Genomic DNA, 16853 nt, shown 5'->3' on the forward strand with positions numbered 1-16853 from the left:
GAAGGGTCACGCCTGGCTGTCACTACGCACAGAGCAACAGGAGAAGAGTTGGAGGTGGTGTGAACTCGAGCAGAAGCAACCAAGGGCCAGGAGACAAGACACTGGAGAAATCATTTATTGGCACAGTTGTTCCATTCGTAGACACTGGTCTCAGACACCCGTGAGACAGAGTAAGCAGAGGTAAGGGGCTATCGTACAGTGCGAGGGAGAGCCTGCTTCACGCATTCCAGGCCTGGAATATACTTTGTGCTTTAAAATTTAAAAAAAAAAAAAAAAAAAAAAAAAGAGCTTTTTTGCTATATTAGTGTTGGCAAATCACATGATTCCTCCTACACAGCTTTTACACCTCCCCCCAGTAACAAAAATAAGGGTTTTTTTCTTCTTCCTTAACACCTGTGGCTCAAAAAAAAAAAAAAGGGCCAAAAAAAAAGCTTCAATTGTGTGCAAGTTAGCAAAATACCTCCAAGCACCTGCATGAGCTCCCTGCAGCAGACCTGTAGAACATCCTCATCCCTGCTCAGCACCTGCAGTCCCAAAGCACTGCACCAATTTTGGATGCGGCACCCCTGCCAAAGCACGACCCGCTGCATGCGCCAAGCTTCCCAGCCACGGATAAAAAGTGGTTTGCTCTTTCCAGCGTGCTTCTAGATGCTTGCGGGACTTTTGATCAAAGGCTTGTGGAGCTCCAGCCAGGCCCTTCCCTAGGATCAATAACCCCAGGCTACAGCAGGAAAAAAACCACCCCAAAATAAACAGCTAAGGAACAAGTGGTTTAAAAAAGCAACCGAACGGATGGGGCAGAGCAAGCGATGCACAAAGGACTTGTTGCAGGCAAGAGGGGCCTTAACACAGCTCTGGTCAGAGACAGCCCCACATCAAGTTTGTCAGTATTTTGTCATCAGTAGGTCTAAGTTTAGCCAATTCAAGGCACTCGCTAACATACCCTGCTTGTTTCGGGTGCTAACAGTCAGACCAACCCAGCCAGGGATGCACAGATCACTCCTGGCCATGGCTTCCCAGCAGGGTCCATCTCCACTACCCCACCAAGTCTCCAGTCCCAGCATAAAGCTACTGCTTCCTACACTCCCAGTAACAGACTGGGCTGAAGGGGGTCCAGGCTAACCAACTACCACGGTACGAGAGGCCAGCGAGCCCTCCAGCAGTCCTTTGCGCAGGGAATGCCCCATAGCTACGACCCACCAGGAACAGAGGGCTTGCAGAGAGAAGTTCCACCTCCAGCTCCACCATACCATTTAAAAAAAAAAAAAAAAAAAAAAGAAGATAAAAAGCTTTAATAAAGTAATTTCAACTATAGTCTCTTAGAAGGGGGGGCTCTGCACCCAACCTGCTATCAAGTTAAAAGCATCAGGGACTTGGGATTATTTGTGGTTTGATCAAGAAGGTTACACCTTCTTCCAGTACTGCTCGGGCCTGGGGATGCCAGCCACAATCTCGGACTCGATGCCGCAGTGGTCCTGTCCTCGGAGGATTTTGAAGAAGCCTGGAAACACACCAAGAGCAAAAGTCAACCTCTCTACCGCACCAAGGAGAACGGGGAGGGGGTTCCCTCTTGGCAGTCGCAGGCAGCATTTGGGGGTGTCACTCACCGTTGTCCCCCCAGTCAGTGTTCCAGGAGTTGGCGGCCAGCCAGTATGGAGTGCCGTTGTCCACCCCCCAGCCCAGGATCCGGATTGCGTGGCCTCCAACCTGCTCACCGGACACGTGCTGGTAGACCCCTGCAAGGCAACACGCCAACACATCAAGGAACACCGCATCTCCCCCTGCTTCAGACCACTGCCAGCTCAGGAGACATCCCGTATCAAAGCCCAGAGGCCAGCTGAGGTGGTGGTTTTGGTTAAACGCAAAGCTGAAGCTTAGTGTAGAGTCTGGAGGAAAGACCAACGCTAAGTGTCAGCTCAGCATGCAGGACACTTGGCAAGGGTCCCCAAGGTGGCACATCCCAAGCAGTTCGGAACTGGGGCCACACCTGCAGAGCCATCTGCCAGCGTTTTACCTGAAATCCTGGCTGTTGTTCTCAGTTGCAATTCTGGGGACTCCCCCATTGGGGCTTCCCCCTGAGCCAATCCCAAGGACCCGTTCCCCTTGCTACAAACCAATGGATGCAGGACACGGTATCTTCCCATGTTCTTGCAACACCAGTTACTCAAGTGTGAGCTTGAGATCTCCTTTCAGGCTTGATTAGAGGGACAGGGGCCACACAAGACAGATCCTATGGAGGAAGTAGGGAAACAGGGCTCCCTATAGCCTTGGTGCTGATGCTCACCAGACTTGTACATCAGGAAGTCCTCGTAGACAATAAAGGCTCCTTCCACTGGGCCGTTCTTGTAGATCTCAGCCATGATTTCCTTCTCACTGTGAGGCACACCGTAGGATGTGATGCCTAGGGGAAAAAGTCCCACCATTAGTCCAGCATCGTCAGGCCACACAGGTCTTGGGAGAGATAAACAGCGACTGCTTGGCATGCTTGTGCAAGAAGCCTTCTCCACTTAAAGGTTAAATTCAAACCTAGCTGCTCCAGAAGCACTGACACAACCAGGCAGGGAAAGCGGGCTCCAACCATGCCTCTTCCCGAGGGAATGATTTAACCCGTATCCTATTCTGTACCCAAACACCAGGAAGGTTTTCCTCGTGCATCCTTATTTCCAAACCAAATTAGTCAAGACTAAAACAAATCTCCAGGAAGACTCTCCTACATGTATGGTGCTGGCTGCCACCAACGAGTAGGAAGGAGGTGGCTTTGACACCAGACTCCCACAGGGCTCAGCGTCATGCTCTTCAACCCAGGCAGGTCACCACGAGGACTCCGATCAGTCCCCACGTCTCAGTTGATTCTCAGCAAATACAAACTGTGCATCTGCCAGGCTAATGTTTGCTCCAGGACCACCCACCCTGAGGGCACAGAAAATAACCACCATAAAACAGCTTAGGAAGAGGTCCAACCCTGCCAACCCCACCAAACTACCACTAGGAGCAGCTCTGGAGCTGCTGTGTATCGAGCAGTGTTGGAGGCCGCCTCCCTTACCGTAGTGCTTGTCCTCCTTGTACGAGGGCGAGTAGCCGGGTTCGCAGTGCCGGCTGCACCTGGGGGTTTCTCCCCCCTCCCCGGTGCACGGTGGCCGGGAGCCATTGACGTGGTGCTCACAGGGTGGGATGGAGTAGGGACGGCAGCCTGTCGAGGACAGAGGAGGCATGAACTGGCTGTCCCCAAGCACCCTTGTCCAACAGCCATGCCGGAGAAGGCAACAGATGCCCCAAGAAAGAGTTTGACCTTTCCGACCCAGAAACCCCACAGGTCAGTGGGCTGTGAACCACTGCCAGAGGAGCAATCCCTGCATCAGCAGTGGGCTTCCCCTCTGGACCTGCTTCCCACCACCTCCCGCTTGACAAGGTGATGGAAACACGAACCAGCTCATGGCCATGCTAGGAAGAGGCAGAGCTTTCCAGTCTGGAAGTTGTTTTTTGAGTGGAAAACACATCAGGAAGACTCCTGCCCTCATCCAAAGTGTATTGAGCTGGTCCAAAATCAGCAAAACCAAAAAATGCACAGCCTGATTCATTCCTGCTATGGAAGCAGCAGTCTTGTGGGTTTACTAAGTCTGGCTACTGTAATCCCTTCCTGGATGGGTCTCCTGCCACTATCTGCTGCTCAGGGACCCTTGTCCAAAAGGGGCAACCAGAAGGAGCCATGGGGACAGGAGCAGCCACCTGGGACAGCAGAGGTGTTTGAGCCCAGCCCCAAAGGAGGGAGCAGACCAGAAGAGAAGCACCCTGCAGGACATGAACCTGTAACCAGAGCAGAGGTGTTCCTCTTTCCTTTCACAAGGGTATCTGCCAGGACTTACCCACATGGGAATCGTAGAGACCCCCAGACACGAGGCCCCTCTCTGTCCAGTACCTCCATGCGCCAGAGGGGTAACCACCATTGCACCTGGAGAAAGAGGCAGCAGTTCCAGCTACGGCCTGCTCAGAGCCATCCTCTTTTTGGGGAGGTGGGGGAAATGGAGCCAGCCTGGGATGGCTGAAGGGAACCTTTCAGCACATTGAACCTTTTAAAGTCTGTCCCTGCCTTCCCCAGGATTTCTAGGCCTCGAGACACCAAAGCCTCAGGGCAAGAAGGAGCTAAAAGCACCCGTGCCTCCAAATCCCAAAGCAGCGGTGCCTCCCCGCCAGGTCCCTGGTCAGCCTCTGCTGCCAGGAGCAGCAGAAGTCACGCAACTTGGAGACCCAACTCCCCGCTCTGCTCTCAACAACTGCAGAAGCCACAGGGAAAAGACTGGTGCCTGAAATCCAACGCTTTGGGGCTATTAAAAGATCCTTCCTTTGGCTTAGGCAGCTGCCAACTCTGTATGGGAAGCATCGCTATGTGCCTGCCCTCCCTACACCATCCATCATCACCCAGCTGGAGGCAGGATGTGGCCCCGAGGGACTTCCAGTCCATGAAGTCACCATCATGTTCCCACCTAACTCCAGCATCTACAGCGCAAACCACTGCTGGGGCTTCCTGCTCATTAGGGAGACAGGGCTGAAACGATCAGCATCTTCGGGTTGTGTCCCTGCTCTTCCCACCCACTTTTTACGTGCACAAGAACCAAGAGCAGCTCACCCCATGCCGCACTCGAAGCCACAGCACGACAGCAAGTCTTCCGCCGAGACCTCCACGCTCACCTTGGCATTCGTGTGTACGCAGATTCTGTCTGAAATTGCTTCTACAGCACCGAAAGCCTGTGGGCAGCCCCAGAAACCCATGGGAAGACCATTAGAGCTGGCCAAGGGAGAAAAACCAGGCAACTTTCTGCAATGAGCGCAGCAAACATGAGCCTGGCTGGGAGAAGCCCACTGAGAAGCTCAGGATCCCCCGTGTCCCCCCATTTATGCAGTTAAGTAGCAAACTCGACAGCATGTTTTTTGTCCAGCAAACTCTGTATCAACATGACCTTAAACCACCAACGCTCTTACCCAGCAAGAGCCACAAGAGCCCTGGTCTCTTATCTCGTTGATGGTAGGACAGTTAGGCCACTGTGTCCGTGAGTCAAAGTTATCAGGCAGCTCCATGTCTGCAGCAAAATCTACCCTGCAAGTGAAAAGAGGGAAGTCCTGTTATCGGAACACCAGTTTAACAGGACTGGGTGCACAGGACTCCCCAACCTCCTCTGGCGGTGACCTGGAGGAAGAGTGCTCTTGTTCTTTGCTTACTGAAGGAGAATAAATACTTCTGAAGTCATCAGACCGCATCAGCGGCTCCTCCAGTGTTTTGAGTTTCAAGGAGTAGAAGATACATGATTGCTCAAGTACCTGGCAGGACAGAAGATGGATATTCTGCCCATGCATGGTCCTGTGCTTAACTCCATGCAAGATGTCCAGTAAGCTTCACCCAGGGAACCCCTCACCCACTCCAGACACACCAGAAGCATCCACACAAGCTTTTACAGAGCCCTCATCATCTTCTCACCTCTCAGGGAGCTTGGGCCCACCCATGAAGGTGCCGCAGAGCTTCTTCACATAGCTCATGTCAGTGTTGTGGAAGTTGTGCCCTGCCTGGGAAGAGACACAGAGAAGTGGGACATGACTCTCCACAGCCATCAAGTACGTTGCTGGGACCAGCCTGGTGCTCCAGAGCTCCCTCAGACCCAATTGGTGTCTGACACTTGTTTTAAAACCCCAGGGCCGAGAGCCAAACTACATATGGACACACAACAACACAGTTCCTTCTAGGATGAGTGCATCATGACCAGTAAGCTAAGGTCCAACTCTAGGCTTTGGCCACAGCAGCCTGGCCGAGGTGGGTTTGGCCAGGTCACCAGTACAGCTTGATACTTGCTGCTTGTTTCCAGCCTCCCACAGAATCTCCTCTCAGCATTGCTCCTAGTTGTGTTGGGTTTGCGTGGCAGGGTTTTGGTGGCGGGGGGGCTACAGGGGTGGCTTCTGTGAGAAGCTGCTAGAAGCTCCCCCTGTGTCTGATAGAGCCAATGCTAGCCGGCTCTAAGACGGGCCCACCGCTGGCCAAGGCCAAGCCAATCAGCGCCTCTGTGATAACATATTTAAGAAGAAGAAAAACACTTAGAGAGAGAGAGCTTTTGCAGCCGGAGAGAGGAGTGAGAAGATGTAAGAAACTCTGCAGACACCAAGGTCAGTGCAGAAGGAGGGGCAGGAGGTGCTCCAGGCGCCGGAGCAGAGATCCCCCTGCAGCCCATGGTGAAGGCCATGGTGAAGCAGGCTGTCCCCCTGCAGCCCATGGAGGAAGGATGAGGGGGTGTAGCGATTCCACCTGCAGCCCATGGAGGACCCCATGCTGGAGCAGGTGGAGGCACCTGAAGGAGGCTGCGGCCTGTGGGAAGCCCACGCTGGAGCAAGTTCCAGGCCGGACCGGTGGACCCGTGGAGAGAGGAGCCCACGCCAGGGCAGGTTTGCTGGCAGGACTTGTGACCCCGTGGGGGACCCCATGCTGGAGCAGTTTGCTCCTGAAGGTCTGCACCCCGTGAGAGGGACTCCATGCTGGAGCAGGGGAACGATGAGAGGAGTCCTCCCCCTGAGGATGAAGAGGCGGCAGAAACACCGTGAGATGAACTGACCGTAACCCCCACTCCCCGTCCCCCTGTGCCGCTGAGGGGGGGGAAGGTTGAAGCCGGGAGTGAAGTTGAGCCTGGGAAGATGGGAGGGGTGGGGGGAAGTGTTTTAAGAGTTGATTTTATTTTCTCATTCCTCTACTCTGTTTTGCCTAGTAATAAATTAGATGAATTCCCTCTCTAAGTTTGGTCTGTTTTGCTCGTGACGATAATTAGTGAGTGATCTCTCCCTGTCCTTATCTTGACCTGCAAGCATTTCGTTATGCCTTTTCTCCCCTGTTTGGTGAATGAGGGGAGTGAGAGAGCGGCTCTGGTGGGCACCTGGCCTCCAGCCAGGGTCAACCCACCACACTAGTCTAGGAATTCATCAGTGCTCTGCTACAAAGAGAAGCTGCAGAGTTACTGTCACCACAGGAATCCCTGATGGCATCAATTCATTGGAGAAGTAAACTGGGACCAAGGCTGGTTTGATACAACCACAGTGGTGAGACTCCCAGAGCTCAGCTTTTAAGTCCCACAAAGACTGTCAAACAACGCACCCAAAAAACCCCACCCAAAACGCCAAAAAGCAACCTAGTACTCACCTTCCAGGTGGTGTTGAGCTTGTTTATGTGGTTGACCAACTCATTGGAGAGGGGAGGGTAGTAAGGAATGCTGCGAGCATTGGCGAAGGCCACCAGGACGCACACGATGGACACGGACAGCCACATCTTGACTACAGAAGAGGACACTCCACCTGCAGCCAGATTTGGGCATCGTTGGAAACCTTCCCAAGACGGGCTTGGACCACAAGCGAGGGCTTGGCAGAAGGACCATAACAGCAACACGTGGGAGGATAAAACACGTGGCTGCACAAAGTCCCTCCCAATCCTGATTTACCCCAAAGGTCAGGAGAGAAGCAGGAGAAGACTAATAACCCCCCCTCCTGCAGCTCAAAGAAATCAGACAAGGCAACCCTGTTTGTTGACCACTGCAGGATTAGTAGCAGCAGGAAAATATCTTTTGAAGCAGATCCAAGGGATTTGGAGGGTATGAAAAGCTGCGTTTACCTCCACAAAAATGGAGAATAAGGACTAGGAGGAGTAAGTGACACCCCACCTCCATGGCGGACTGCAGGCAGGGCTGCAGCCCCGGGGACTTGCTAGCCTCTGCCCTAGTGCCGTGCTCTTCCCTTCGAAGATATCACTCCGATTCACATTTTTGGACTTTACAGCCTCATTTTGGCCAGACCATTGCCCTGGGGACCCTGATCGGGGTCACAGCCCTAGGGTAGTGGCCCCCTGCCCATGCACCAGAGCTGCCAGGGTCCCCCCCCTCCACTGGGGTTTTCCACGAGGGAGGCTGTGAAGCCGCATCCCTGGGTGCGGGGCATCAGGAAAGTCCTGCTTTGGGGAACAGAGACACAGGGGAACTCCAGGAGCACGGCAGGAGTGGACCACAGCCTCCTGTGCAGAAGCACAAGCATCACCCAACCCAAAGATGCTCCAGGGCTCGGTGGCTTCTCTGTTCTCCCGCCTCCTTTAACCTAATTCACATTAAATCGCCCAACTCCAATTTAACCCCCAACTCCAGCAGCCACCGCTTGCTCCATGTCCCCATGCCTGACTCAGACACGCAGATGGACCATGTCCTGCTCAACCTCTGCAAACACACCAAGGCACCCTCTTCCTCCTCCAAAACCTCCCAGCTCCCCCTTCCACCACCCCCACATCCACCCTGACGAGCCCCGATCCCGATGAGTGACCAAAGACCTTGGATACTCCACAGCAGCCCGAACAGCAGAGATATTTAGGCTCTAATTCCTACTCATCTCAGCAAGCTGAACGTGTAATCACCTTTGCAAGCCTGGGCTTAAACCCTTCTGGGCAAATACACCCGAGCAGCCAGACACGCAGCTCCTGCCAGCAGCTCTCCGGCCCCACGGCAGCGGAGCTTGCTGAGCAGGGGATGGGGAGACACACACGCATTTCCATGCAGGCTGCCTCCACCCACTCACAGCCAAGTTTAGCCTTTCCAGAGAAGAAAACCCAGCAGGAGTGTCCTACTTTCTGCCAGCGACAAGCCCAGGCAGCTAACTGTATAAAGGGGCTTTTCTTTTTTCTTTCCTCCTTCTCCCTCCTCTTTCCACCATTTATGTTTCTTCCCACTCTTCGTGCTTTCGGCAGGATGCTCAGCCTAAAAGCTAGTTGCGTTTCAGCAGCACGTGGGTCCTCCTACCTCCACATCTCCCCTCTTTGAAGGTGTTTTATGCATATTTGCTCACTTAGAGGTTTCTCCTCGACAAGGGACTTGCTGGCATTGCCGGTGTCCCCACCATGCTCCCCTGCTTACACAGCAGGAAGGAGGTTATGCCCAGAGAAACAAATACGCATTTCTAAGGCTAACGTGGGTTTTGCCTTGTGTCCCTTCAATGTGGCCATAGGAAGCCTATAGGTGACTGGCCTGAGCTGAAACACCTTTTCTAATGAAAAAATCTTTTAAAAAAATTAAAAAAACAAAACAAAACAAAAAAACAAACCCAAACCCCTCTGTACTTCCTGCAGTCAACTTTAATTTTTCCGTAGCACAGAAGGGAGGCAGTTTTGAGGCCAGAAGCCACCTGATACGCTTTTGTTTTTAGCAGGATGCTTGTAAATTTGCTGACACACTGAAACCCGCCCTGCAGAGCCTTCCGCATGGATACAGCTGCTTGCACCGAGCTCGTGACGGACGGACAGACGGACACGGCAGATCTCCAATCCTCAGGTTACCAGACCACACCGGCTGCGGAATACGAGCTCCAGGCAACCTGAGACCAAACTGAAAAAAGATCCCGGGCTCTTTCTCCTCTGACAGGCGCTCGCCTTTTAAGCTCTGCTGCACTGCATCCACCCCACGACGTGGCCGACGGCCAGCAAACCCAGCGGGAGCAGCGACACATCGCCCAGCGCAACCCAAATAGCTGGGAGCCAGCCGGTCGTTGCAGCAAACGAGCCTCTTGCCATGTCTCCGGTGGGCATGAAGTTTTTTGGGGGGGGGCAGGGCTGATACTCTTAGCTGGATGGCATGGAATATCCCACGATCTGAGTGGAGAAGGAAGGGGAAATCCTCGATCCCATGTCATTTCTTCCTCCCTACCCCCCTCCACGGCTTTAGCGCACGCCCCGCGTACAACACATTTACATAGGGAGAGCGTGGGCACGGGGCTCGCAGGACGAATTTCCACCCACCCCAGCAGCAATGCAGCAAGCAAGAGAAGGCTGCTGGTTTCCACCATCACCCCCCTTTCCCCGCAGATACGAGCGGTAAGACACTTCCCGTGGCAGCATTATCGCGCATGTGCTTCCCCCACCACCCCTATCTCCCACACACACACTCCCTCCCCCTAAAGCCCCACGGCTGTTTTAAATACCACCAAAAAAGCAAGACCAAAACCAATCTTGCATAACAGCTGCTGCACCTGACAGATATCTGCTGCTCTTTCTGCACATTTAACAGGCCAGAGGACTTTCTCCAGCTATCACAGGAGATCCCTTCCCTTTGCACCCCCCCAAGTCTCTGGAGGTACCTTGCAACTTCAGGATAACCCTGGCAAAGGTTGCCTCCCCAGGTCATATCCCACCTCAGCCTATTAGCTTGAAAACAGCAGCAAAGCTTGGCTGGTGAACTTCTTAAGACACAGCAGCTTCACCTTGGCAAACTCTTCAGATCACAGGAGAATGTTTGGGGCTTGCAGAGAGCCCCCCCGAGCTTCCCCAACCTCCTCTTGGGCTACGGCCAAGTCCCCTGCTTTGGGATGTGAACTATCTGGTAATGCCATTTCTTGAAGGATGAGCAAGAAATAACTCCAGAAAGCTGCTACCCACCAGCACACCTGACCCTGGGCAGGGCTCTCACAATTCAGCCAGCTGGTTGCTTAAAATGAAGAAGTTTGGCCCACCTGAGTGCAGCCCTTGAGCTGCCCCCTCCCAGCCAGCGAGGAGGAAGCACTGAGGCTGAAGGCCCTCCAACACGAGCTGCTCAGAGCAGCTGCAGCGTGCAACGGAGCAGAGCACCCGAAGGGAGATGGCTGCGGCTGGCACTGCACCACGCACCCGCAGTCCCTCTGCGCTGCCGGCTGCTGCCTGCAACAGCGCAGGCAGGGGGGGAGGGAAGGAGCTGACATCACCCAGGTGCCTTCTCCATCCTTCCTGACCAGGAGATCTTGGAGCCAGAGGCAGTTCCCTGCCTGCTTTCTCAGGGACGTAGCTCCAACTGTTTGGACCACGTTATGCCAGAGATCAGCAGGGTCCCGCAGCCTCCTGCCAGCAGCCCAGGGAGATGCGACAGCGCCCGCAGCAGCAAATCCCTCTGCAGTTCACCGCTGCAGAGTCCCACCACAAAAGTCTTCTCCGCATCACTCAGAAATCAAAGCCCACGAGTGCCATTTAACTGGGCATTTCTCTGCACAGTCAAAAAAAGAAAAAAAAACCCCAACCAACCCAAACCAGGCTACTCAAAGCCCGGCTCACATGACTCAGTTTAGGCAGGTCATGAGATAAGTCACAGCCCTGAAGCACCTCTCAGCTCCTCCACCGGCTGGACCAAACCCCTCCGGGCACAGAGGCACCTACACACACCCTTTTCCAAAGGTTTGAGGAAGATAAAAGCTGTTCCCACCCTCACAGCTGTAACACCCCCACCCCTCCCGGGTCAGAGGTACCAGCAAAGCCCAAGTCATGTGTCCTCCTCCAGCAAGCAGCCCTTTACCCAAGCCGAGCTTTGTCCTTTGTTCTGGCTGCCAGTATTTGTGTGTGACTCTAAGCCACAATAAAGCAGGCGTATAAACAAAGCAATACAGCTTCCCTTGCTGCGCGGCCAGGTTAGCTTGGTGGCTCCACAGGCACGCACCAAACTCACGGCCTGGTGACTTCATTACAGCTATTACTGCATTATCAAAGCTTGACTTTTTGTCATTTTTTTTAAGGAAAAAAAAAAGCATAAGACACTCTTCCCTACGCTTACCCCTTTCCAGGAAAGCCAAACCATTAGCACAGGTTAGATAACTGGCAAAATAAATCCATCTTGAGACAAGCTGCAGCACTTGCCTCTACAGCTCGCATTCACAGAAAGTGCAAGATTCCTCCCAAAGGGAGCTGCACTGATTTTTATTTTTTTTTTCTTACTCTTACAGACCAATCCATAAACCAGAGTCTTGCACAAGACCTCAGCTGCTGCAGCAAACACCCTGCGCTACCGAAATTCCTTGCCCTCATCCGCACCCTCAACTTTGCAGCCTGGAGGAAGACAGAAGAAAGAAGCGACCTTTGCTGTATCACACCTGCAGCGCAACCCCACGAGTGCGATATATGGATGACAGATATATTGCACGCCAGACAGATACCGGGCAGCTTTTATCCTGCCCCATCTCCAAGCCACGGCCCGGATGCCAGACCCGAGCACGGCCGTGCATCACGGGATATTCCCAGAAGCACTTCAGTGGGTGCCAAACCGACCTCCTTAGCGTCAGCTGACGAGCAGGGCTGGGGTTTGGGTTTGGTTTTTTTTTTTTCCATCTGCATGATGAAAACAAGGCTTTCCTCTCTCCTCCCCTGCCACTTACAGGAAGGTTTGCTGGTTTTGAGACGCGCTGAGGGTTAACAGCATTTCCCCTGCAACAAACCTCACCCCTGTGCCGCAGAGCATCCCTCCTGGACCCACCACGGCCAAAAATACCCCAAAACGCAGCTGGAAACCGAGAGAAACGCTTCTGCTGCCCTAAGCGGGTGTTTCGCTGCACCCCGCGGGCGCAGGGCTGGGGTCCCCAGTCACCCCCACCCCCCCCCACGCGTGTCCCCCTGCCCTTACCTGCCCCCCGCTGCAGCCCCCGCGCCCCGCTGCGCTCCTTATGCCCGGCCCGGCCCCCGCCGGCACTCACCGCCCCGCACAGCCCTGGCCGGCCCCGCGCTCCCTCGGCGGCCGCGGAAGGGGCAGCTCCCTGCGGCTGAGTCATCCCGGCCCGCCCCCGGCGTGACTGCATCGTGACTGCATCCTGCCTGCTCCCCGCCCCCGGCCCGCCTCCAGCCTGCCAGCTCCCATTCACCGGCCTGCCTCCTTCCCTGCTCAGTCCCACCTGCATTCCACCTCAATCCCCCCTAAATCCCACCCGCATCCCTCCTGCTTCCCTCCTCCAGCCTGCCTGCATCCCATCTAGCTTCCCTTCTCTGTCTTACCTCCATCCCATCCCCATCCCTCTTGGTTCCCTTCTCCAGCCGGCCTTAATCCCATCTAGTTTTCCTCCTCCAACCTGCCTACATCCCTCCTCAATTCCACTTGCATCCCACCTGCTTCCCTCCTCAGTCCCACCTGCATCCCTCCTGTTTTCCTCCTCCAGCCTGCCTGCAGCTTGTCTGTATCCCATCTAGCTTCCCTTCTCCATCCCTCGTTTCCCTTCTCCATCCTGCCTCCATCCCACCTCCATCCCATCTCCATCCCTCGTTTCCTTTCTCCAGCCTGCCTCAATCCCATCTAGCTTCCCTCCTCCAACCTACCTGCATCTTGCTTGCGTCCCACCACCATCCTGTCTCCATCCTGCCCACCTCCCTGCTGCCTGCATCCTTCCTGCTTCTCTCCTGCATCCTCAGTCCATCCTATCTCCATCCTGCGAGCGTCCTTTGAAGTTCTAATCCACAAGTCCAGCAAGTTTTTACTGTGTTACTGTGGTTTTACTGTGTTAACTGATCCCCCCCCCCCCGCCCTGTTTTGGCTAATTTTCAGAAGTATGAACAGCACAGAAAAGTCATCTTAAGAGCCAGACTCAAGCTCTGTTCTAAACCATGAGGATGCTAAATCTTCTCTTTAATGAGAAACACCATCCATTTTTTTTCGTTTTTCACCCCTTTCTGGGAGAAGGTGGGGATAAAATATATTCCCCACCGCCCTCAGAAATGGACAGACTGAGTGAAGAAAAGTCTACTGACATCCAGCAACCAGTGTGGAAAATCGAAGCTTGGCAAAGGCCAGAAGAAAATCAGCTGGGACCTGTTTCAGATGTTGAAAAGGGGAACCCTGGAGTTTTTTTAGCAGGAATGGAGAGCACCACAGATGGTCCGTGGTGCTTGGTGCTGCACAGATGGAGCACAAGGGCTGGTCTGCAAAGGCCAGAGGGATGCAATGCTACTCACCGGCTTCTCTAGACTTTCAGGAAGGTTTAGATGCTTTACAGGAGCTCAGGCTTTATGGCAGGACACAAGCAGATGCGTAACAGGATGGAATAAAAGCAGATGATTAATGCTCATTTCTTCCCAGCTCTGTCTGCGGTGCCTGGGCAAGGCTGCTCCAAACTCTCCAGCAACCTGAGAGTGTTTCTGCAAGGTAGCGAATACATCCCTTGGCGGTTGGTGAGATCCCTCTCTGTTGGGTTTTTACCAGCATTGTGCCTCTCATACGTATTTTTACATAAATTCTGGAATTTGCGTTCTACTTTTTGGAAGATTTAATATATATTTTCTCTAGAAAATCAGTGAGTATACTTTTTTCCCCTGCTACCATTTATATCCAATGATGTTTTGGTCACATTCACATTTTAAAGGTTGATTTTTGGTTTAGGAGGCTTCCTAGTGAAGTGATGAAAAAAATCAGAAAAATAATATTTAATGCACTTGACTGTATACCCCAGTATTTGTGCAGCAAAATTGGAGATGTTGTTGCTGTGTTTAAGTGTATTTATGCTTCGATACACTGTGTGCAAAGACCCTTGGACCATTACCTGCCTTTACAAATAATTTTTAACCAGCAAAGAGTAAAGCCCTTCACTATGTTTTTTTTTATTTATACTTTAATGATTAAAAAATAATAATAAAAAAGTAAATAAATCACTTGTAACCTGCCTAACCTCCGTCTGACTCACGCAGGATTTCTTTGCCTTACTCATTACTGTTTGATTTTGCAGTTTTCCATGTTGCCTGTGAGGTTTTGTTGACATAAAACACAGGCAAAAAAACCTGATTTTTGTCCTGCCCTTTGTACAATCTGGCTCAGCAGTCCCCAGCGCTGCCAGCGATGCAGGCACGGTCTGCGATGCCAGGGAGCTGGAGTCAGGACATCACTAATGCTCATTTTCCCCAGCAATTGCTTCATGTACCTCTTTATTCCCAATCCCTCCTCATTTCCAAAGAGCTTTTTGCCTAAAAGTTGCATATTAGCAATTTTAAACCTGTGCGGTCCTATAAACCACCTTTTAGTTTCTTACGGGGCATCACGGAGCCCGTTCCTCGGGCTGTGCCGATGTCCTCCGCTGTTTGTCCCAGCAGCCACCTGTTTTTCTGCAAATGCTTTGTGGCTTTTTCGGGAACTGAAACTATGAACTAAAACTCCGCACGGAGTGCTGGCCTTTCTGCCCTCTTTGGGGAAGTGTTGACGTTACCATCCCTTTTTCAGTCAATTCGGGCCAAAAACATGTCAATTTTTGAGATCATTTGTTTTTATAGATGAAGTTGAATGCAGCCGGGAAAGTCTCCCCATTAGAGATACTCTTCGGGTAGCCAGTAAATCCCTTGTGTGCCCAAACCAGACACGGAAAAAAAAACCCCACTCTTTTTTGCTTTTGTGGGTTTTTTAGTGTATCAGAGAAATAAATGGTGTTTGCTCAGGCCATGGCAAGCTTCAGCCTTTAAAGCAAAATCCACCACTACAGGAATGAGATAAGGAAAACAGTCAGGATGTCTTGGGCAAACTTTTCTTATCGTTTGCTAAATCACTGCTGATTGACTCATGGTGTCCCTGCTTCAACATTAAGCAGCAAATAGCTCCTAACGAAGCTGCTGCAGGACCAACACCTCTAAGTTTAAGAAAAATTGTTTCTATGCACATCCATCTCCCACCAAAAAAAAGAAAACCTAAATAACATAAGGTTGTATTTTTGGTTTCGGGGTTCTTTTTGGGTTTTGGGGTGGTTTTTTTTGTTTTTTTTTTTCATGTCCAGGGTTTAAAATCATTATTTAGGACAAGGGTATGAAATGCAGATTTATTTAATTAGCAAATAGCTTGGCTTGGCTTAGGATAGGAGTGAAGCGTGCTTCTCCCAAAGCCTGTGCTGCACAGTTGGGCTGCCAGACTTCCTTCTGGGTGCATCCACCCAGATTTTTTGTAATTCACCTTTATCAGCCATTTTTAAACACTAAAATTTTACTACCAAAACAACACTACAGAATTTGCTCTTTAAGGTCTTTAATATTCTCGCCCTCTCCCCTTTTCTTTACATTTTTATTCTTGACTTTGTGTCCCTCTTCAAGCATCATGATTCATCCTCAAAAGTCAACACTGCCCTTCTCAATGCCAGTTTTTCTTGTCCTAGCTGTCTTACTGTTGGGTGTTGAACCACCTAATTTACAAAATACTGCAGATCACCTCATATAAGGCATTTGGGAATTTAAGTAAATTGAATTAATGAAATAAAAATGCATTTTTGGCCCAAGAGACATTACTTCAAGGGTGCATTTCAGCATTTATTGCTTTAAATTGAGAATTAGACAGCCTAGATTGGTCACCCATGTCACTTTAGACGACATATCTGAGGTTTTCATCTGTAAAACAGAAAAACTGACACCTCAGCGATTTGAAAGGGTACATCAGATCTACATCTTGTACCCAAACTTGCAAACTAGCTGATTTGAATGTGAGTTATATCCGCGTCCCCAGCAGCGATCTATCGCTTCTGCAGGTTTTGCAGCTGACTTGCGTGTCCGTCCTCGCAGCGGCAGAACATCTCCCGCGACTCATCGGTTGGGTTTTGATCAGGATAATAACGGTTATTATGGCTGGATCAGCTGCCAAAGTAGATAACTCGCCCAGGGCAACTGGTAAGCAGGATTTTGTAAAGCCATAACCCTGCCTGATAAATCCTCACTGGAAGGGTTAGACAGCGATGTAATTCTCACCTCTCCGTGGGAGCTGGGACATCCTGTGTTCAAATCCCTGCTCCCGAAGATTTCAACGGCTACCAGAGCTACTGTCTGAGCACGTGACTTTAAAAAACTCACCAAAACATGCCTTGGACTGGCTTTTGGCTAATTCTGCTGGTTTTAGGCTTGTCCAGTGGCAGCTGGGGTTTGTTGACCAGATTTTTCTGCCCAGCCAGAAAATGAGCTTTGCTATCTGCATTGAGCAAGAGGCTGGCCAGGCTGCCCTGGTTGGTGCCTGGAAGAGGGGGCTGTGTGCTCCTGTTGTGGATGGGAGATAAGCAAAGCACCACAATGCCATGGGGATGGCCCTCTGGCCATGGGGGAGATGTGGGAAGTGCTGCTTTGAGGG

The 16853-nt window shown here is 51.9% G+C and overlaps 1 protein-coding gene across 3 annotated transcripts; it reads right to left on the reverse strand.

The window, feature by feature from the left end:
• Window positions 1-99: 99 nt before the first annotated feature.
• On the reverse strand, window positions 100-12627 carry CTSB (cathepsin B). 3 transcript variants are annotated; one of them, XM_054819899.1, is made up of 10 exons: window positions 12481-12627; window positions 7169-7320; window positions 5471-5556; window positions 4978-5092; window positions 4625-4743; window positions 3864-3949; window positions 3044-3190; window positions 2285-2401; window positions 1608-1736; window positions 100-1501 (listed from the first exon to the last, which is right to left on the reverse strand). In XM_054819899.1, the coding sequence occupies exons 2-10, from the start codon at window positions 7292-7294 to the stop codon at window positions 1404-1406; spliced, it is 1023 nt and encodes a 340-aa protein (XP_054675874.1). In that variant the 5' UTR covers window positions 7295-7320; window positions 12481-12627; the 3' UTR covers window positions 100-1403. The 3 variants fall into 3 exon arrangements, with proteins under 3 accessions (XP_054675874.1, XP_054675872.1, XP_054675873.1); XM_054819897.1 differs by lacking the exon at window positions 12481-12627 and adding an exon at window positions 12231-12403; XM_054819898.1 differs by lacking the exon at window positions 12481-12627 and adding an exon at window positions 11123-11179.
• Window positions 12628-16853: the final 4226 nt, after the last annotated feature.

This window comes from Grus americana, chromosome 3 (assembly GCF_028858705.1).
Source record: "Grus americana isolate bGruAme1 chromosome 3, bGruAme1.mat, whole genome shotgun sequence".
Lineage (NCBI taxonomy): Eukaryota > Metazoa > Chordata > Aves > Gruiformes > Gruidae > Grus > Grus americana.